Genomic DNA, 23,179 nt, shown 5'->3' on the forward strand with positions numbered 1-23,179 from the left:
TCTCTCTCTCTCTCTCTGGATGACCATGCAGAAAAACAAGAAGCCCTCGCTCTACAGACCAGACCAAGAAGCAAGGAAAAAGGCCGTGTGCATTGCTTGACTCGGGGAAGTACAAGTCTCTGTAAATCTAACCCATTACCTTATGTGTTGTAATCGAGTAAAGTCCATAAATACCAGTAGGCTATTGTTTTGATGTGCATGACTGTGTGTGTTTAATAAACTTGCATGAGTGTGTGTGTTTAATAAATTTATTCCAAATTGTTTCAAATGAATTGGTCTTGCTGTCAATTTATCACCAGTCGAAATAAAAAGCTTACAGGATGGAGTTGGTGGCTAGGGAACAGAGTTTGTGGTGGGGACTGAAAACAATGGCCTCGGTCTTTCCAATATTTAATTGGAGAAAATTTCTGCTCATCCAGAACTGTATGCCGGACAAGCAGTCTGACAAGCACCCTGCCCAGCATACACCCTGGTTATGCCTTCCCATGGTCAGGAATTCCACTGTCCTTGTGCAAGTTCTGTTTGTCATACTGCTATGTCACACTGTTGTCATGCCTTGGTATTGCTTTTAACTTACCATTATACTTACTTTATCGTTCTCCCAATGCTAGGTGGTGCTGCTGCTCCTCCAAGCTCCACTGCCTATGCCATTCTGCTATAGATGGCAATGCAGTAAAGTTTTAGTTTAATTTCATAATTTATTTTTTAGCTTGTTTGAGTCCCTGTTCCCTGCAAACAGGATGTGGGGCTGCAGGAGCCAATATCAGACTGGGGCACAACTCCCTTCACATTCTTTTCCACAGTCACCCCATTTGCATTCCTTTCTGCTGCCCTCTGGCCAAGTTCCTCCCCGCACCCACGACCTAAACCATTCTGCAGCCCTAGTCAGATCGTCCCCCTGTTACAATCTGAAATTTAAGCTGTATGCCTCCCGTCAGCCTGTGATCCCGGCCTGGTCACTCCACAACCACAACCAAAAAATGCAGCCTATGGCCCTCAGACCTTGACATTTCTGTTCCCCCATCTGGCGGAGGCAGGGGACCCCAATGGAAGGCTCTATACATGGGGATCCTTCCCTGCACAACTGGGGATCAGGCTTGCAGAGTGTTGCAGGGAGCAGAGGCGTCAATTATTTTTTAAGCCACTTTAGGAATACCGAGGCCACTGCAACTTCTGCAGTCTGGATGAAACCGTGCTTCATATCTATGCAAAGTGTAAGAGGTTACAGCCCCATTTCACTATTTAAGGGGGCTACTCCTCAATTTTTGATTCAATTTCAGTCCCACACTCTTAGTTGTTGGTCAGCCATGACGGAGGAGGGCAGGCAGGTCGGAGGGCCTTCTTGTGGGTCTGCTCCTAAGCCTGGCTAAAACAGTATTCATAGCGCTCATGCTGCCTGCCTCTCTTCCGCGGTCTTGCCCATGCCCGGGTGGCCTTGGAGCGACCAGTGGGCATCGCAGGGTATATTACTGGTGCCTCCTTAAGAGGGGGCACTTGTGCAGCTGTCTTTAGGTTGGTGGCACTAGGGCAACCCAGTGTCACCATTATTGGTTTATTACAAATAGGCATCTCTGTTCCCTGTTACACAAGAAACCCACTGCCTCTCACCCAAAAGGAAATAAAGCAGCAGAAGAAAAGAAATACAGAAGCCGAAGAGAGAGATTTACATAGGATTACATAGAATATACAGCATAGAAACAGGCCATTCGGCCCAGTCAATCCATGCCGGCATTTATGCTCCACTCGAGCCTCCTCCCATCCATCACCATCTAACTCTACCAGCATAGCCCTCTATTCCCTACTCTCTCATATGCTTATCTAGCTTCCCCTTAAATGCATCTATGCTTTTCGCTTCAACCACTCCCTGTGGTAGCGAGTTCCACATTCTCACCACTCTCTGGGTAAAGAAGTTTCTTCTGAATTCCCTATTTGATTTCTTGGTGACTATCTTACATTGATGGCCTCTCGTTTTGCTCTTCCCCACAAGTGGAAACACTCTGTCTGTATCCACTCTATCAAAACCTATCATAATTTTAAAGACCTCTATTAGGCCACCCCTCAGCCTTCTCTTTTCAAGAAAAAAGAGAGCCAGCCTGTTCATCCTTTCCCGTTAGGTAAAACCTCACATTTCTGCTATCATCCTTGTAAATCTTCTCTGCACCCTCTCCAGTGCCTCTATATCTTTTTTATAATATGGCGACCAGAATTGTACGCAGTATTCCAAGTGTGGTCTAACCAAGGTTTGATACAAGTTTTGCATAACATCACTACTTTTCAATTCTATCCCTCTAGAAATAAGTAAGTAGCAGCAAGTAGACGACAAGAGACAGGCAAAGGACAGCCCATCTGTTCCATCTTACAGCCAGTAATGCCATGGGAAATATTATGTAATAAAAATAGAAACTGCTCATTAGCTTCTTCAGTTTTACAAACAGGCGCATGCCCTCAATCACCACACTTGGAGAAGAATGCAGTAGATTGCAAACACACGGAAATTGGTTTATTTTTCTCTCACAGACAGAAAAATAAATCCCTTTTCACGCCAAAAACAGCCGCTGTCTCTGGCAAATCAGTGAACGAGAGGTGAGAGATCTGCCGGATAATGCACACACCTTCAAATAAAGAATGCGTGACTAATACGACTATCTGGGATCAATATTTATCCGGGGTAGATCGACGTGCCGGTTGCTCTTGCCTAACGAGGAGCTCCGCCTTGTCGCGGCCCAGGTACAAAGGTGTCGCTCTGCACAAACCAGCTGGAGCCCAGCGCCAACTGTCAATCACTGTGGTTGCGAAGGAACCGCCCTTTCCCGGGCTGACGTCATTGAAGGCTGGCTCGGTACATTCTCTGGGCAGAGCGCGCGAGCGGACGGACAGATAGCCCGGTGCCATGGAGCGGCGCTGGGGCGAGGGCAGCGCCAGCGGCAACAGCAGCAGCAAGAGTAACGGCACAAGCCCACAGGTAACCCCGGCATATGCATACACTGCTTGGGAGTTCCTGACTGGAGTAACGAGGCTTTTATTTGGTTTAATTTTCCGCTTGAGGGGTTTTGCTAAAATTAAAATGAGTTGACTGTGGCCAAATCAGCATTAGATTCCCTTGGCTTAGAAAACGAGGCGGACGCAACAAATGTTTCAATGATTCGTCTCGCTCTAGTCCCGCCATGTGCTTTAATTTTAATATTATTAAAATCTGTGTTTGTCGCGTGTACAATCAGGCTTAGCTAGCTGCCCAAACGGGCACACCGAACGTAAAAACGTAAAACTGCTCCCCCAAATATGTGTTTCCTGCTTTAAATTCGGTGAGTATTGTTGAACTGTCAGAGACATGGGGTGGAGAGCTGTGATCGCACTGCGCCCTGGGATTTGTAGTGTTGTTGCTTTCGAGATGACTCTTAAACTGTCAGTGTGCATGGGATGTATCAGGCATTGCGCTACACGAGGAAATTAATGGAGTTCTGTGCTTTTTTTGAAGTGTGAGGATACTGTACTGCCATTTCTCCAAATTGTATTTGTTTTCTGTACCCCGACTCCAGTCCTATTTGTTTACATTCAAATCCCTTGTAATATGAGGGCGACAGTGAGTGTGAAAATAAGACCCGACAGGCATCAGGTGAAGCAGAACACACAACTACAGTTTAGCATTAATTCAAACACTTAATAACAATTCTGCTCTGCTGGTGCAGTGGGTGTGGTACTCAGATTCACAGGCCAGAAAGATCTTAGAATTGATTCCTTGTCTGTGCTACTACATTAGTTGATCACATTCAAAGTTAGTGATGCAATTGATACAGCTAGCTTTCTTTGTAGGATGGGGAAAACCAGCCAGCATTCCCATGTTGCTCATGATTCCTATCCAATTACTTTTGCTAGTCTAAGCACTGACTTAGAGAGCAATTGGTCCCTCAGTTAATATAGGAAGCTAAAATTAATTGCTTTATTATGGCCTTGCTTTTCACAGACTGCCTGGTCCCTTGTTTGGTGTTGCAAAGGGTCAGGTGTTGAGGTCCATCCAAAAAGAGGGGGGGGGGGGCATCTGTTTTGGGTGAAAACTGTAGATTTGGTGACACAATTTGATATTTGTGCCTAAACCTAATTTAAATTTAATGTCCACATATAAGACAGAAACTGGCATTCAATGAGCAGCACCTGTACCTATCATCAGTCAATGTGAATCCCAGAAATTTCTTCAATCCCATAATCTGTAGAGGATTTTAAAGATTGGTCAGAGGTCACGAAATGTATTTTCTGTTGAGAATTTCCTTGTTTTTTGTTGTTTTCTTTCTCTCTTTTGACCCCACTGTAGTGTATGTGCTTTAAGTCAGAACTACTTTTTACAGCCCCTGTATACTGTAGTACCGGCAGTGACCACACCAGTATATAAGCTGTGCGCATGCCTCTGTACCCCAGTCTAGAGATCACCCTCCTCCAGTAAAGACCTGTTATTTGTTTATGTACAGCATCCGTGTAATTATTTATCCACTGAACCACGGATCTAACAGTGGCGACGAGTGTTGATGCGAATCTACCTGCAACATTTATTTAAAAAAAAAAAAAAAATAGTCGAGTCCAGGAACACCGGGCGTTGACCGCGAGCAACCGCCCAGCAGTCAGGCAGAGATCCAACTTCGCTGGGGAGGCTGTGGAGAGCCGGGCTTGGTTCCCCAGCCACAACGAGCAGTAAGAGACCGACGACCGGTCCAGAGCAGACCCTTCCCGAGCAGCGGCGGCTGGAGCCGATCGACGGCAGAGAGAGAGAGCCGGGCAGCGTCGACGGGGTAAGAAAGAGGGTGAAGAGAGCAGGGTGCAGCCGGGGGTTGATCACCGAGCGGCATCGAGGAAAAATACTCCAAACCGGAGAGAGAGAGAGAGAGGGTAAGAAACAGCCGGGTTCTAGACTGAGTGGCATCGACAATATCAAGAGAAGAACACGCAGAGCACAGCCAGGGATCACTGGCTGATCAGGGTCCGCGGGGCGAAGCAAGGGGAGACGCCATTGAGAAGCAGGGAGAGTGCGGGAGGCGCCATTGAGCCGCAGAGAAGAAGGAAGAGCGCGGGAGACGCCATTTTGCGAAGCCGCAGCGGAGAAGACGGGCGAGCGCGGGAAGGAAGGAAAGCGCGGGAGACGCCATTTTGTGCCAGCGGAGAAGAAGGGGAAGCGCGGGAGGCACCATTGGGGATAGTTAACGCACAACCAAGGATGCCGAAGAGTGGCAGTATCTCTACGTTCGACAATGAAGTCGAAGATTGGGCGACATATGTGGAACGTATTGAGGTGTACTGCAGGGCGAATGAAGTGCCAGATGCTAATAAAGCACTGGTTCTGTTAAATTCCATGGGTGCAAAAACTTATGGGTTACTGCGAAATCTAATAACCCCAGAGAAGCCGGTAAACAAGGATTTTGGAAGCATAGTAGAAATCCTACAGGACCACTTAAGCCCCACACCGCTGCTGATAGCAGAACGATTTAAGTTCCATAAAAGGAACCAACACAAAGACGAAAGCAATGCTGAGTACCTAACGGAACTGCGCAAGCTATCGAAACACTGCCAGTTTGGAGCGGGACTAGCAGACACGTTAAGGGACAAGTTTGTGTGTGGGCTACAAAGTGAAGGAACCCAGAAACGGCTTCTATCAGAAAAGGACCTTACGCTGGACAAAGCTTTCAGTATGGCAGTGTCACACGAAGCAGCCGCAAGGGGCGCTGCAGAGATACAACGGAGACCGCAAGAATATGGCACCAATGAAATGACCTATGGAACAGGGAAGTGCTATCGCTGCGGCAGAACAACACATGACCAGAAAGATTGTTGGTTCAAGGACCAAGTGTGCAGACAGTGTGGGAAAGCAGGACACATAGCAAGAGTCTGCAGATCTGGGAAGAAAACCAACAGCAAGAAATCTCCACAGGAGAAGTACAAAAAGGTACATAAGGTGATGGACAGTAGTTCAGACGAACAGAAAAGTGATACAGACTCCGGAAGCAAGGAGCTGGGTTGTCTGAAACTACATAAGGTAACCAAAATGGAGGATCACCAGACTATCTGGGTTACACTCAAGATAGACGGAGTCCAAGTGGAAATGGAATTGGACACAGGGTCAGCTCTAACAGTCATAAATCAAAGAGACTACAAGCGGCTATTTTCACACATACCCTTCAAAGCTACAGAGATTGCCTTGAAGACGTATACGGGGCAAAAAGTCTACCCCAAAGGAAAAATAAGGGTGAAAGTGACATATAAAGGCCAGGAAATACCTAAAATGGATATATATGTATTACCAAATGGAGGACCACCACTCCTAGGACGTGAATGGATCCGGAAGATACATTTAGATTGGCATTCCATACAGGCACTGAAGGTGGAGGCCAAAAAGGATGACGCCGTCACACCTGGACGACTGTCAAAAATGCTAACTGACGCAAAAGAAGTGTTCCAGGAGGGACTAGGAACACTAAAAGGAATAACAGCAACAATTAAAATAGAGGATAATGCAAGCCCAAAGTTTCTGAAGGCCAGACCAGTGCCTTATGCGATCAGACCAGCGGTTGAAGCAGAGCTGGAAGGGTTGGAACGTTCAGGAGTACTGTCCAAAGTGGACTGGAGCGAGTGGGCTACACCCATCGTTCCTGTAATGAAGAGGTCGTTGAGTAATACGCCTGGGGAACCAAAGAAGGTCTGCATCTGTGGGGATTTTAAGGTGACAGTGAACCCAGTCCTTCACACGGTGCAATATCCGCTTCCACGAATTGAGGATATTTTCGCCTCGCTATCTGGTGGTAAACACTTCACCAAAATTGATCTAGCCCAGGCGTACTTGCAAATGGAGGTAGAAAAAGCTTTGAAACATTACCTTTACGATCAACACCCATAAAGGTCTCTATCAATACAACCAGCTGGTGTTTGGAGTAGCCTCGGCTCCGGCTATCTGGCAAAGGGCGATGGATCAGGTCCTGCAAGGGATTCCAGGGACCCAGTGTTATTTGGATGACATCTTGGTCACGGGCGAAAATGACGGTGATCACCTTGCTAACTTGGAGAAGGTGCTCGCCAGATTAAAGGAATATGGGCTACGAGCTAATCGCCACAAGTGCGAGTTTTTCCAGAAACAGATCTCGTATTGCGGACACGTCATCGATGAAGAGGGGTTACATAAGTCCCCTGACAAGATTGAGGCAGTAGTCAAGGCTCCAGCACCGGAAAATGTGTCACAACTGAGGTCGTTCCTCGGGCTGGTAAACTATTACCACAAGTTTTTACCAAATTTGTCTACGGTATTACACCCGCTGAACACCCTACTGCAAACAGGGGTACCATGGAAGTGGGATGACGAACGTAGACGAGCTTTCCAGAAGTGTAAAGAATTGATCACATCAAAAGAGGTGTTGGCCCATTTCAACCCAGCACTACCAATTCGTTTGGCATGTGATGCATCACCCTACGGCATTGGAGCGGTGCTGTCGCACAAATTCCCAGACGGGTTGGAGAGGCCAGTAGCCTTTGCGTCTCGGTCACTAACCTCAGCCGAGCACAACTACGCCCAGATTGACAGGGAGGCCCTCAGCCTAGTATGGGGAGTAAAAAAATTCAACCACTATCTGCATGGGCAGAAGTTCACCTTGCTGACTGACCACCAACCACTTGTCTCCATCTTTAATCCTAAGAAGGGCGTGCCAGTAATGACTGCACAGCGGTTACAAAGATGGTCCCTGTTTCTAGGGGCGACTCAATATGAAATAGAATATAAAGGCACGAACAGCATGGGAACGCTGATGGGCTATCGCGCCTGCCACTGCCTACGGTGGAGGAAGCACCAGCAGTGGACCCTATCGAGATATTTTATTCGTCGATAATTGAACGATTGCCAGTAACAAACGTGGATATAGAGAAGGAGACCCGCAATGATCCGACGCTGTCACGGGTATATGAATTGACGGTGAGGGGATGGCCAACACGTGGCGACTCACTGTTGCCAGCATTCTCATCCAGAAGAGAACAGCTGTCAGTATGCCAGGGGACAGTGATGTGTGGATCCAGAGTGGTGATTCCACCCAAGTTAAGGGAGAGAGTGCTAAAGGAGCTACATGAAGGTCATCTGGGGGGAGTGAAAATGAAAAGCCTTGCTAGGGCTTGTGTGGTGGCCGGGAATCCATCAACAAACCGAAGACCTAACTAAGAGCTGCTTAGGATGCCAGAAGGTCCAAAATGCACCACCACTTGCCCCTCTACACCCATGGGAGTGGCCCTCCTCTCCATGGCAACGGGTGCACATTGATTTCGCTGGTCCATTCATGGACTCAATGTTCTTAATAGCAGTGGATGCTCATAAGTGGCCTGAGGTGATAAAGATGTCTTCAACCACTACAGAGAAAACGATTGCAGTCCTACGGACCATATTTGCCAGAAACGGTTTGCCAGAGCAGATCTGCTCTGATAATGGGCCACAGTTTGTGTCCGACGAGTTCCAAAAATTCATGAGAAGGAATGGGGTAAGGCATTACACATCCGCCCCGTATCATCCAGCCACCAATGGATTAGCTGAGAGGTTCGTACAAACCTTTAAGAAGGCGATAAAGGCCATGTGCGATGAGGAAATTCCACTACAGCATAAGATGGACAATTTCTTATTAGCCTACCGAAACGCGACACATGCAGTTACCAACCAGACCCCGGCCATGATGTTCTTTAACCGAAGGTTGAGATCTCGTCTGGACTTGCTCAGACCAAATGTGCGAAGAAATGTTGAGGACAAACAATTCCAGCACATCAACGAGAAGCCGACAAGGAGCTTCAATGCAGGGCAACCAGTCTTGGCCTGTGACTATCGAACAGAGAAGTGGCAACCCGGAACGATATGTACAAGGCAGGGGCCATTAATGTACACAGTGGATGTCGGGGAGAACATTGTGAGACGCCACGTCGATCAGATCTTAGCGTCACAGGAAGGCGTCAACCCAATGTCTCGAGTACCTGGGGATGAACCCGACATACCGGTAGCATCTACTTCAGACCCAGTAGCAGTGGAGCCCGATGAACTACCCGATGAAAAGGGGTCAGAATCGCCTCTGCACCAAGAACAAGAACCTCTGGAAAGGCGCTATCCCGAAAGGGTCAGGAAGCCGCCCCAAAGACTGAATCTATAAATGGACTTTTTGTTATTGAATGTACATGTAAAAATGTAATTGTTATTTGAATATTAAGGGAGGAATTGTAGTGTATGTGCTTTAAGTCAGAACTACTTTTTACAGCCCCTGTATACTGTAGTACCTGCAGTGACCACACTGGTATATAAGCTGTGCGGATGCCTCTGTACCCCAGTCTAGAGATCACCCTCCTCCAGTAAAGACCTGTTATTTGTTTATGTACAGCATCCGTGTAATTATTTATCCACTGAACCACGGATCTAACACCCACCTCCCATATTTCAGTCTAGGAAATGTTTGGTTCCTTATTATTATTTCCCAAATATTTTGCTTCCTGTTAAAATGAACATGTATGAGAATGTATTGCTGATTAATGATTGGAGGCATCATTTGAGTTTGTACATCTCTAAATGCAGAACACCCCAGTTTAGTACTTTGAATCAAGACCAGCGTCCAAGAGCAAAGTCATTCCTAGGAGAGATTATGTATTGCGCAATTCACGTCTTAAGATTAAGATGCCTGAGGATAATGTGCTAATACAACTTTCCTTGATCTACTTATATTTCTATAATTTGTCACTGATGCAGATAGAGACCAGAGCAAGTGTAAGAAACACACTAGTGATGAGAGTAGAAAATCATGTGGGGGGGTACAAAAATTCTAAAATCCTTTAAGCCCTAATTTTAACCCCCCACAAATGACTAGAATGGGGCGTGCAGGAGGTTAAAATGCTTGCAGCGACCTACTCACCTGATCTTGGCTGGTCTCGCGCTGCATGGCATCTTAACAGGCACGTCCTGGACAGCCATCGAGGTCCTTGCATCAAGCAGGCAAGGGCCTCATTGGAAGTCAAAAGTCGGGATCTGATGCTGTCATTTAGACCTCGATGTTTCTTGGCAGCCGCGTTCGTTGCTCAGTGCCGGCCTCGCCAGGAGCATCAGGTGCAAAGGAGCAGCAGATTCAGAAGAGGGCCAAAAAGGTAAGTACTGTACCTTTTTTTTTATTGCAATATGTTTCCTCTGGACTAGGTGGAGCTGGTGTGGTCCTCCAGTTCTCACAAGGAAACCTAGGGCCCCGGGCTTCCCTCCACCAGTCACAATCGGCAATGCCAACACGAGAAACTCCAGTATTATTATCTGAATGGCAATAGATTGGGAGAAGGAGAAGTGCAACGAGACCTGGGTGTCCTTGTGCACCAGTTGCTGAAGGTAAGCATGCAGGTGCAGCAGGCGGTTAAGAAGGCAAATGGTATGTTGGCCTTCGTAGCGAGAGGGTTCGAGTACAGGAACAAGGATGTCTTGCTGCAGTTGTACAGGGCCTTGGTGAGACCACACCTTGAGTATTGTGTGCAGTTTTGGTCGCCTTATCTGAGGAAGGATGTTCTTGCCATGGAGGGAGTGCAGCGAAGATTCACCAGACTGATACCTGCGATGGCAGGAATGACATATGAGGAGAGATTTGGTCGATTGGGCTTATAATCGCTGGAGTTTAGAAGAATGAGAGGGGATCTCATTGAAACTTATAAAATTTTAACAGGACTAGACAGACTAGATGCAGGAAGGATGTTCCTGATGGCTGGGGAGTCCAGAACCAGGGGTCACAGTCTAAGGATAAGGTGTAAGCCATTTAGGACAGAGATGAGGAGGAATTTCTTCACCCAGAGAGTGGTGAACCTGTGGAATTCTCTACCACAGAAGGCAGTGGAGGCCAGTTCATTAAATATATTCAAGAAGGAGTTAGATATATTTCTTAAGGCTAAAGGGATCAAGGGATATGGGGAGAAGGCAGGGACAGGGTACTGAATTTGGATGATCAGCCATGATCTCATTGAATGGCGGAGCAGGATCGAGGGGCCGAATGGCCTACTCCTGCTCCTATCTTCTATGTTTACCCCCGCTACCACTTACCAAAACTGCTGAGGACCATTCCTGCAGGTCCCAGCTGTAGCCTTCTGCCGCACTCGCCCGACTCCTGCCCACCGGCCTAAAGTTGGGTTCAGGTGGGAGTTGGGCCTAGTATATTTTAATGAGGGCAGAGAATTAAAATGGCCCGTGCCTCGCGTCGGTAAGCTGGAGTGAGCCTAACAATCGCCTTGTCTATCCCAGTTGAACTTTAGAAAGGCATTTCAACCCATTAGCAGGTTAAAGGGCTGGGATTAAGAAATAGCCAAAATCGAAGGGAAAAGGAAATGCGTTATGCAGACTTGAAGCTACAGCAAACTGGTTCTGTCACTATCTGTGCCAGCCCTACAGTACATGTTAGCAGCATGTAACACAGTTCTACGTCTGCTGACCTGCACCCTGTGAAGAGACTTGCCCACAGCTGTTGTCCTGTAAGTGCAACAATGCCTGTAAGTATGGTGGCATCTGGGTGGGTATGGCTAATTAGACTATGCTGGCTGATGCTGCCTTTCATGTAGTATCATAATATGGTGTGAATGGGCATAATCATACCTCCATAATGGTTAGTCAACAACAATAACTTATATAGTGTAGTAAAATGTCCCATGGCGCTGCACAGGAGTATTACAAGACAAAAAGAATTTGACACCGAGCCACATAAGGAGAAATTAGGGCAGGTGACCAAAAGCTTGGTCAAAGAGGTAGGTTTTAAGGAGCATCTTAAAGGAGGAAAGAGAGGCGGAGAGGTTTAGGCAGGGAATTCCAGAGCTTAGAGCCTAGGCAACAGAAGGCATGGCCACCAATGGTTGAGCGATTATAATCGGGGATGCGCAAGAGGGCAGAATTAGAGGAGTGCAGATATCTCTGGGGGATTGTGGGGCTGAAGGAAACTACAGAGATAAGGAGGGGTGAGGCCATGGAGGCATTTGAAAACAAGGATGAGAATTTTGAAATCGAGGCGCTGCTTAACCAGGAGCCAGTGTACGTCAGCGAGCACAGGTAATGGGCGAACGGGACTTGGTGCAGTTCACACCTGTCTGTGCCCATCAAGCCTGCTGTCACAACCTACCTTCAAAGTCGAAGTCTCTGCATGCCATTGAGCTCGGGTCACTTGTCTTCAGATGCGGGTGTGCAGGCAGGCACTGGCAGGTGGGCACAGAGCAACTCTTGTGTGTCCCTTCTTTGATCCTTATCTTCTCTCTGCACCTTAGATAAGGTGGGGGCAAACAAATTAAAATAATTGTCGCAGTTGAGAACCAAGTGCCAGGAGCAAAGATTAAAAAAAATAATAAAAGCTTGTCAGAAATGACCTCAAAATTGCTGCAAGGATCTTTCTGGCCCTTTAAATGTACTTAACCTATACTCTTCAGCACCCGGTTATATTGGTGGGTGATCTCACTTGCTGTTTGATTCATGTAAAGAGTGCAAACGGACACTGGAGGACAATCCATATTATTTAAATACTACAGCAAAATTCCCATCTGTTTCAAGTGCAAGCTTCCTTCAACTGACCCATTGGAAATGTACATTGTGCATAAAAAGGGAAACCTGCAGTTACCAGTCTCTGTGTTTATTTCCTGTCCCTAATGCCCAGGAACTGGGGCAGGAAAATTGGTCCCATACTGACTTAATTATGAGATAAAACAAAGCAAGTTTTGGCTCAGGGTGTAATTGTGGTTTCATGAAGGAAGATACTAAGAAATGTTACTGCTTTCTGTGTCTCTAAGAAGTTGGTTGTTTCATTTGAAATAGGAATAACCCCAAATTTTAAAATTGTGTTAAAAGCATTTGTTAAGCCTAGGGACAGGACACACACATGCAGTAAATATCTTTGTTTATGATGACATTTTAAGTTAGTCAAATTCTTTACTAAGTGTCTGCAAAATAATTATTTTAATCAATGTTGCTAAAAATGGTATAAAGTTCCAATATACATTGACAAATCATAATAATAATGTCAGTATTCCTTCAATGTAAATCAAAGATATTGGGAAAGGGTTCAGTTTAAATATTTCAGATTCTCCAGGTGATTTTTACAACACCGATCATGATTCAATATGCAAAAGCCTTTTCTTTCCAAAATACATGGTCTTTCTGTAATCCCACCCCCTTGCGGCAGTGAACCCAACTCAGAAGAAAATACAGCACTTAAATTTGGATTGAAATTCAGCTTCCCTAACAGTCGGTACATCAGTAGTTTTCTGAAACATGAATACAAGTGCTATGTAGCTTACACCTACATGCTATGCTATTATTTATGGTAAAAAAAAATTAATGAGTGCGTTAATGTAAGTTATTTAGAAGAGGCAAACAAAACATTATGGGGGTGAATTTCCTTGGTGCTTCTCCCTTTTCACCACCAGAACTTCAGGGTTTCCGCCAAAGTTAGAGGCGGAGCGGGAGAAGCCCCAAGGAATTTTTTTCTAAATTGCATGTAGCATTGCTTCTTAACATTAGGCTGGAATTTCTGTTTCTTTTACAGTTAATCAAAATTTGTTTCCAACCATTCACCTTTCACAGCTTCTCGTATAGAAGTTATCCTCTGGTCTGTTTTGAAAATGTTAAATGATGCATTTTCTGATCCTGGCTTTCATTTGGCAGGGAAACCAATCTTTAAAGCTGGTTCTCAGCCAATGAAAATCTTTTTTTTTCTCTCATAAACTTGCTGCTAACTCCAAAATGATCAATCAGATGTTGAAAGGAAGAAAACTTGTAAGTTGCAGGTAATTTCTTTCAGATGGGGAATAAGAAAGCCAAGATAGGTTAGATTGGAAAATATTGTAAAATTAAAGCTTAAGGAAATAAAAAGAGCAGAGAGCAATGAGAAAAATGGAACGACAGAGCATTAGCAAAGTTACTTTTAGTAGCTTGGTGTTAATAAAATAATAAAGCTGTCCTTGATATCTCAGTGGCTTTACTGCTCGAATATATTACTGCATATTATCTTCAGCACCACATGCATGATCTGAAAAAGTACAGAACCAGCTGACTTGGGGAGATGGTAGTTGCCCTGGAGCTACCAACAGTGTAAAGGTTAAAATACAAAACAAACATAATAGCTAAACCGTTGGTATTCCCAAGGATGCATTGGGAAGATCACAAAGGTTATATTAACATAGCTCGTGATTGTAAATCCCACCATTGAAGTTGTGAAATTGAATTCATTATATCAAATAATTTGCACGTTGGAACCAGAAATTGACCATGAAAGCTGACCGATTGCAGTTAAACCATAACTGGTGCATTAAAGTCCTTCAAGGAAGGAAATCTGCCACCACTACATGGTCTGGCCTACATGTGACTTCAGTCATATTCTATGTGTTTGAATTTTAATGTCATCTGACCTAGGAAGCCACTCTGTTGTAATGCAGTGGCTTCAAGAAGAAGCCCCACAGCCACCTTCTCAGGGAAACTAAGGATGGCAATAAATGGAAGCTTGCCAGTATTGCCCACAGACTCGTAACAAATAAAAAAAAAAAAACACTGCCTGTTATTTCTATAAGCAGTCCATCAACTCCAAGTGACTTGGTGATATACTTGCAATAACTGTCACAATTGTGCTCAATGTTCACTATTAATTTGTGCTGTCACCTGTGAGCTTCTTGGACTGTTACTTTGTAGTTACTTCCATATATCTGGAAGGATGGGGTTTCTGCTAATCCAGTTAAGTAATGTCAGGGATGGAGAAAGTAAAATTTTTGCACAAATTTCAGTGACCACTCCTAAATCAGATTCAAAGCTCCCTTTATATTACCCTATTAATATGCTTTTACCCAAATTTTGGGAGATTGATAATAATCATCTTTTTTGGATCATTTTAAATGCCAATTTATGGACAATGTTGTGGTCTGGACTTGTGCTCTCCAGATATTGAATTGGGACTGTCCAAACTAGTTCTCAGGATACTCGCAGCTGTCCTTAAAAAAAACTTTCATTTCTATTTGTTCATTAACCACCCTCCATACAGAAATGTACTTTGATATTGGCTTTTCAGCATCTTCCAGTGCTCAAAAACATACAATTTTATGATTTAGTTTGCCATGTTTACAGTAAGAGTACTGTTACCAAATTTTCACCATGAATATTACCCAAAGTCTGAATTGACTGCTGAAAAAGTGGGTGTTGTCGGTTTAATTTTTGATTTATCTATGTTTTGCAGATGAGGTAAGAATTTTAAGCACAGTCGACATTGTGTAGAATATGTTTTTACTTTACTTTATTGAATTTCATTCAGTTTCTGAAACATGAAGTTCTTCAGGCAACTATACTTAGTTAGGGAAACCTCTTTCACCGTACAGGCCTAAGTATAGTTTTAAATGAACGCACCCAGGGTGATATTAATCTGTATATATTTCTAATGCCACCAATTCATATAGAATGGTTACAGCAAAGAGGCCATTCGGCCTGTTGAGCCTGTGCCACTCTCTGCAAGAGCACTTCAGCTAGACCCACTCCCCGTAGCCCTGCAAAATGTTTTTCCTTCAAGTACTTATCTAATTCCCTTTAGAAAGCCACAATTGAGTCTGCCTCCACCACCCTTTCAGGCAGTGCATTCCAGATCCTAACCACTCGCTGCGTAAAAAAGTTTTCCTCCTGTCACCTTTTGGTTCTTCTGCCAATCACCTTAAATCTGTGTCCTCTGGTTCTCGACCCTTCCGCCAATGGGAACAGTTTCTATCTACTCTGTCTAAACTGCTCATGATTTTGAACACTTCTATCAAATCTCCCTTCAACCTTCTCTGTTCTAAGAACAACCCCAGCTTCTCCAGTCTATCCATTCTTGTAAATCTTTTCTGCACCCTCTCTAAGGCCTTCACATCTTTCCGAAAGTGCAGTGCCCAGAATTGAACACAACATTCCAGCTGAGGTCGAACCAGTATTTTATAAAGGTTCATCATAACTTCCTTGCTTTTGTACTCTATGCTTCTATTTATGAAGCCCAGGATCCTGTATGCTTTTTTAACCTCTATCTCAACCGGCCCTGCACCTACACCCCCAGGTCTCTCTGTTCATGCACCCCCTTTAGGATTGCACCCTTTAGTTTATATTGCCTCTCCTCGTTCTTCCTACCAAAATGTATGACTTCGCACTTTTCTGCGTCAAATTTCATCTGCCGCGTGTCTGCCCATTTCACCAGCCTGTCTATGTCCTCTTGAAGTCTATCACTATCCTCCTCACTGTTCCCTATATTTCCAAGTTTTTGTGTCATCTGCAAATTTTGAAATTGTGCCCTGTACTCCCAAGTCCAAGTCATTAATATAGATCACGAAAAGCAGTGGTCCTAGTACTGACCCCTGGGGAACACCACTGTATACGTTCCTCCAGTCCAAAAAAAACAACCGTTCACCACTACTCTTTGTTTCCTGTCACTTAGCTAATTTCGTAATTCTACTGCCACTGTCCCTTTTATTCCATGGGCTTCAACTTTGCTGGCAAGCCTATTATGTGGCACTTTATCAAACGCCTTTTTGGAAGTCCATGTACACCACATCAACCGCATTGCCCTCATCAACCCTCTCTGTTACCTCAGCAAAAAACTCAATCAAGTTAGTTAATCATGATTTGCCTTTAACAAATCCATGCTGTCTTTCCTTAATTAATCCACACTTGTCCAAGTGACTCTTAATTTTGTTCCGGATTATCATATCTAAAAGCTTCTCCACTACTGAGGTTAAACTGATTGGTCTGTAGTTGATGGGTTTATCCTTGCACCCTTTTTTGAATAAGGGTGTAACATTTGCAATTCGCCAGTCCTCCGGCACCACCCCAGTATCTAAGGAGGATTGGAAGATTATGGCCAGTACCTCCGCAGTTTCCACCTTTACTTCCCTCAGCATCCTAGGATGCATCCCATCCGGTCCTGGTGGCTTATCTACTTTAAGTACAGCCAGCATTTCTAGTACCTCCTCCTTTTTATCAATTTTTATCCCATCCAGTATCTCAACTACCTCCTCTTTCACTGACTTTGGCAGCATCTTTTTCCTTACTAAAGCCAGATGCAAAGTACTCATTTAGTACCTCAGCCATGCCCTCTGCCTCCATGTGTAGGTCTCCATTTTGGTCCTTAATTGGCCCCACACCACCTCTTACTACCCGTTTACTAGTTATATGCCTATAGAAGGCTTTTGGATTCCCTTTTATGTTAGCTGCCAATCTATTCTCATACGCTCTCTTTGTCCCTCTTATTTCCTTTTTCACTTCCCCTCTGAACTTTCTATATTCAGCCTGGTTCTCACTTGTATTCTCAACCTGACATCTGTCATATGTGCTTTTTTTTGCTTCATCTTATACTCTATCTCTTTCGTCATCCAGGGAGCTCTGACTTTGGTTGCCCTACCTTTCCCTCTCATGGGAATATACCTAGACTGTACCCGAACCATCTCTTTAAAGGCAGCCCATTGTTCGATTACAGTTTTGCCTGCCAATCTTTGATTCCAATTTACCTGGGCCAGATCCATTCTCAAACCACTGAAATTGACCTTCCTCCAATTAAGTATTTTTACTGTAGATTGCTCCCTGTCCTTTTCCATAGCTAATCTAAACCTTATGACACTATGATCACTGTTCCATAAATTTTCCCCTATTGACACTTGCTCCACTTGACCCACCTCATTCCCCAGAACCAGACCCAGCAATGCCTCCTTCCTCATTGGGTTGGAAACGTACTGATCAAAAAAGTTCTCCTGAACACACCTCAGAAATTCTTCTCCCTCTCTGCCCTTTACATTATTCCTATCCCAGTCTATATTAGGATAGCTGAAGTCCCCCGTTATCACTATTCTATAGTTCTTGCATCGCTCTGCAATTTTGCTCCTCTATATCCTTCCCACTAGTTGGTGGCCTATAAAATATTGGCACAATGTACCTGCTTTACCAGTAGCATTAGTATAAACTAGTTGGGCTGCTAAATGGTTGAATAATAGTTGGCAAACTATTTGATTGACTGCAATAGTCTTACTTAACATTGTATCTGACCAAATAATTGTTCACAGTACAGGCAACAAACAAATGCTATTGACTGATTTTGCAACATAGAATTCTTACTCAATGCAAAATCTAAACAGCTTGGAAAGGGGTGTATATGATTTTAAATTTTCATTTAATTGTTTATTACCTTCATTTCATTGTTTCTTTATTATTTTCTAGTCAGTAACAAGTGGTTAAAAAACGAAACTGAGTTGAGATCCAGGATGAATAGTTAAGAGTGGAAGTGTAGATATCCAGTCTGACCTACTCTGACTATGCATTGACTCTTAATGCCCTCTGAAGTGGTCTAGTAAGCCATTCAGTTGTAAACTATTACTACAAAGTTCACAATTAAGAAAGATACATCCAGTTTCTATCAGCAATGATTAGGCATCATATCAGGAAAAGACAGACACTCTCGGCCCAGTTGTTTCTTTGAATTGCATGGATGGGTGCAGCCACAAAAAATCCTCGAAACTTGACACTGGGACAGAGCAGAGGATTTAATAGCCACCTCCTCCATTATCGGTGAACTGTGATCGGTTTGGAGTACCTCAAGTGATGAGGCTTTATCTCGTAGCTCTGGAAAATCGGCTTTCTTTGAGTGAGAGAGAGCTTTCATCCCATCAGTTCATGCTGGATTGAAACACAGGTCTCTGATGTGAGAGTACAGTGTGCCGACCCACTCCTCCACCAGTCTCCTTGATGCTAGAACTTTTAAAAAGCATCTGTGGAGGCAGCACAATGATGCAGTGTAATTGAACGGCGTTATGCAGTGTTAGTGGTGAGATGCAGGTTCAATTTTCCTCATTCCACATAGTTTATCATTGTAAGTTTGACAGTATTATTTTGAAATCTACAGAGGAAGCTACATTGCCAGGCATCTAGGGCAGTGGTTCTCAAACATGAGTCCATAGAAAGAAAGAAAGACTTGCATTTATATAGCGCCTTTCACGACCACCGGACGTCCCAAAGTGCTTTACAGCCAATGAAGTACTATTTGAAGCATAGTCATTGTTGTAATGTAGGAAACGTGGCAGCCACACGGCAAGCTCCCACAAACAGCAATGCGATAACGACCAGATAATCTGTTTTAGTGATGTTGATTGAGGGATAAATATTGGCCAGGACATTGGGGATAACTCCCCTGCTCTTCTTCAAAATAGTGCCACTGGATCTTTTACGTCCACCCGAGAGAGAAGACAGGACCACGGTTTAATGTCCCATCCGAAAGACGGCACCTCCGACAGTGCAGCACTCTATCAGTGCTGCACTGGAGTGTCCAACTAGATTTTTGTGCTCAAGTCTCTGGAGTCGGACTTGAACCCATAACTTCTGACTCTGAGGCGAGGGTGCTGACATTGAGGATTTTTTTGCAGACCCCCTGGAAAGTCTCTACAATCAGTGATGGGTGCTGCTGAATGGGCCAGCAGCAGCCACAATGCCACCGCCAGCAACAGGAGGCGGAAAAGCGCAGGTCTTTTTTGTCTCGGCAAGACTGAATATACTTACTGATATAACAGGTTTCAAAAGTGAGATGAAACTATTCTTGATCATGTTGCAACTGCTCTCCCACATTAAAATCTTCACTTACAAGCCATAAACAGTGTACGTCTGCCCATAAATTCAACCATTTGTGAATGTCTTGACTCACTTGGAGTAACACAAGGTTTTAAAAAGTGAAGAAGCCCTTGGAGTTTTGAATGATCATTACTTTCAGATAGTTTTATTAGATCAAATTTACAAAATACAGCTATTTTTATATATAAAAAAGGATGAGGATCGGGAGGAGGGACTGACCGTCTGTAAACAAAGATCCCGTCTCGACTACCAGCCGGCTGCAGCAGCGTCGGAATACAGCTAAAAAGAACAGGCCCTGCAAGTTGGACATGCATTACATTAGATCTATCTGTTCACGGTCAAGGACTGGCCAAGGAGCAAATCTGACACAATAATCTGGGCAGCACTTGAACACCGTGAATAACCAATACATTTGTAATTTTAAAAAAATCAATGCTTTAAAATCACTATCATTTTATACATACTTGAGGGATTCCCGTTTTGCAAATGTCACCATAGCTATATTGTAATTCACATCATGGGAAGACATTAATGAAGGAGGCAGAAAGTAAGATTTTGCATCCTGTAACATCGTATCACAAGCACTCCACATAGAATGGGTTCCCTTGCGCAATTATTGTTACGTGAAAAAATGTGCCGGCCAATTTGTGCACAGCAAGGTCCCACAAACAGCAATGAGATGACTGACCAATTAATTTGATTTTTGGCAGTGGTGGCTGAGGGAAGAATGTTGGTTGAGGGAGAACTCCCTGCTCTGAGTAATGCCACGGGTTCTCTAACATCAACCTGAACCACTAGAACAGGCCTTGGCTTAATCTCTGAAAAATGGCATCTCTGACAATAGCGTGCTTCCTTAGAGCACTGAAGTACCAGCCTAGATTATGTGCTAAATCCTGAAGTGGGGCTTAAACCAATAACTTTAGGCAAGAGTGCTACCAATTGAGCCAAGCTGACATTTATTAAATCGGTTATAGTTTTAAAAAAAAAATATTTTGAACAGATGTCACTGGAGTTCTAGTTTCTCAGAAGAAAAATATCAGCATTATTAAACTCGTAGGGCTCAATTTTCATTGAGCCATGGAGGCGTGCGGGGGGTTAAAATCGCAAAAACTGGCGGAACCCCCCCCCCCCCCCCCCGCCTGGTTCCCGACTTCAGGCGTGTCTGATGGTCCCGCATCCAATAGGCGGGACTGGTCTTTAAGGCCCTTAACAACCACTAAACGGCCTCTATAATCCTATTTTAAAAGGCCCTTGCAAATTTAACCCTTTTCCCACGTAAAACACACCTGGTGGGAAACACGAATGTGAAACCTGGTGGGAGCACTATTGGATTGCTGACTATCAACTGCAGGTCAACCATTAAAGAGGAGATTTGATCAGCCATCATTTGCAGGTGGCAGGACTTAGTGGTCTCAGGTCTGGGGCAACTTTTAGAAGGCTTAACCGCACTTGTGGAAGGTTGGAGCCTCATGCCCATCTCCAGTGTGGCCCCGTAGGAAAGCCCTCTCGCCACCTTCACTCAGCGCTTCCTCAATGGAGGCATCTACCAGAAGCATGGGAGCCATTTATTTCCTTCTCATGGGCATTAGAGGAGCTCGAGCACCAGCCTCTGCAGCAGCAGCAGGAGCGCCAGGCTGCTGCTCACCCACCTGAGGCTGCACAGGCCAGAAGGGGCCAGCGCCTGGAAGCCCGTCGGTGCAGGAGATACCCCCCAAACAGGGTCTACAGACGCAGGGTCACCTATCTCAACATGTCTGAGCAGCAGTGCCAAAGGCGGCTCCGACTTTCGTGAGAGGTAGTGACTGACATCTGCGCAATGCTACAGCAAGACCTGCTGCCCAGAGGACCAGGTGGACAAGCATTACTAGTGGCCGTCAAAGTCACCACCGCACTCAACTTTTTTGCCTCAGGCTCATTCCAGGGATCAGCAGCAGACATCAGCGGCATCTCCCAGGTGGCCGCACACACTTGCATCACGCAGGTAACCGATGCCCTCTTTGTCCTCGCGCACAATCACATCCATTTCACCAAGGATCGAGCAAGTGTCATGGCGCGAGCGGTTGGATTAGCTCATCTGGCAGTCTTTCCAAGGGTGTAGGGCGTCGTTGACTGCACACTTGTGGCCCTTAAGGCACCCCATCGCAATCCAGGTATTTTTGTCAACCACAAGGGCTTCCACTCCCTTAACGTTCAGCTGGTGTGTGACCACAAGAAGGAAATTTTGCATTTTTGCGCCATGTACCCTGGCAGTTGCCATGACTCCTTCATACTGCGCCAGTCTAGTGTGCCTCCGCTATTCAATCCGCCAGACCAACTTAACGGATGGCTACTTGGAGACAAGGGCTATCTCCTGAGGATGTGGCTGCTGACGCCATTGAGGAGACCATCCAACAAAGCTGAGGAGAGCTACAACTCCAGCCATATGTCCACCAGAGCCATAATCGAGCAAACCATCGGTTTGCTGAAGATGCGCTTCAGATGCCTGGATAGATCAGGTGGAGACCTGCAGTACTCGGCAGCCAGGGTCTCCAGAATCATCGTGGTTTGCTGTGCACTTCACAACATGGCACAGCATCGTGGTTTGCAGATTCCTGAGGACCAAGTGGCTCCTCTCATATCATCCTCAGATGAGGAGGAGGAGGGCGAAAACGAACATCCAGCAGAGGCCCATCAACCAGCGGCAGCATTACACGAGAACATTGCTGCCAGGATGCAAGGAACACTCATCCTGGCCAGATTTGCTTAGCCGAGTCAATCAAACACTTTTGCCTCGCAGCTTCTTACCAGAGCATTGACGATGGCCAAGAACCAGAGGATTCCTAGCACTCCGACCACCATACTGACAGTTGCAAGTATTCCTAAGGCCTCAATGTGGAAGTCCCAATAGCGAAATGACAGACGCCACAACTGCAACATTTGCCATCAGAATTTTTATACAATTACGACGTGATGGCATTTTTACACTAAACACAAAATTGCACCCAAGTGACTACCCTTGTGACTATTTGTGCTTTATCTTCCTCTTACACGTGCTCCTACGTAGTGCTTCCCCTGTGGCTTCAGCAGATGTGGAGGCCCCTTGCTCACTTTCCTGCTGCTCCTGTCTCGACACCTTTGGCGGGCGTCCTCTGGGGTTGCAAGCCTGTGAGGGCTCGTCAACAGTCTGCTGCTCCTGCGGCTGTGCAGGGGTTGAGACGTCTATCTCACTTGGGTGTGGACTCCGGTGGGATTCTGACCGAGGGCTCTGCAGTGGCATGGAGGTGTGAGCGCTTGGAGAGGAGCCCCCACTTCCTTGAGGTCTGCCACCAACCTCCCTCTCATGGGTCAGGTCCCCCTCAGCGCCTGCAAGTGGCTGGAGAGCACCTTGCTGTACATCAGGGGGGCCATGGGGACCCGTATCTGCAATAGCAGTCCTACTCAGAAGGACTTCCATGAAGGTCTGGTTTCTCTGTTCAATAGATGCCCATCGCTCCTCAAGAGATGTCATTCTATTCTGAACAATGACCATGTTTTCCATACCCTGGCGACTAAGCTCCTCCATGGCCGTAGCCCTCCTCTCCTGTACGGTAGCCAGCCTTACCACAGAGG

General features: G+C 45.3%; 1 protein-coding gene across 2 annotated transcripts in view; it reads left to right on the forward strand.

Moving 5' to 3' along the window:
- The first annotated feature begins 2,689 nt into the window (after positions 1–2,689).
- The window catches only part of fam241a (family with sequence similarity 241 member A), a 38,466-nt gene continuing 17,976 nt past the window's right edge, over positions 2,690–23,179 (forward strand). The window contains exon 1 of one of the 2 annotated variants that reach the window (XM_085962218.1): positions 2,690–2,962. In XM_085962218.1, coding sequence (XP_085818344.1) covers positions 2,891–2,962 — 72 coding nt within the window. In that variant the 5' untranslated portion in view covers positions 2,690–2,890. The remainder of the gene's footprint in view (positions 2,963–23,179) is intronic. The other variant, XM_085962220.1, reaches the window with a different exon arrangement.

Source organism: Somniosus microcephalus, chromosome 2 (genome assembly GCF_052327205.1).
Source record: "Somniosus microcephalus isolate GS21.2 chromosome 2, FLI_Smic_1.0, whole genome shotgun sequence".
In the NCBI taxonomy this organism is placed as follows: domain Eukaryota; kingdom Metazoa; phylum Chordata; class Chondrichthyes; order Squaliformes; family Somniosidae; genus Somniosus; species Somniosus microcephalus.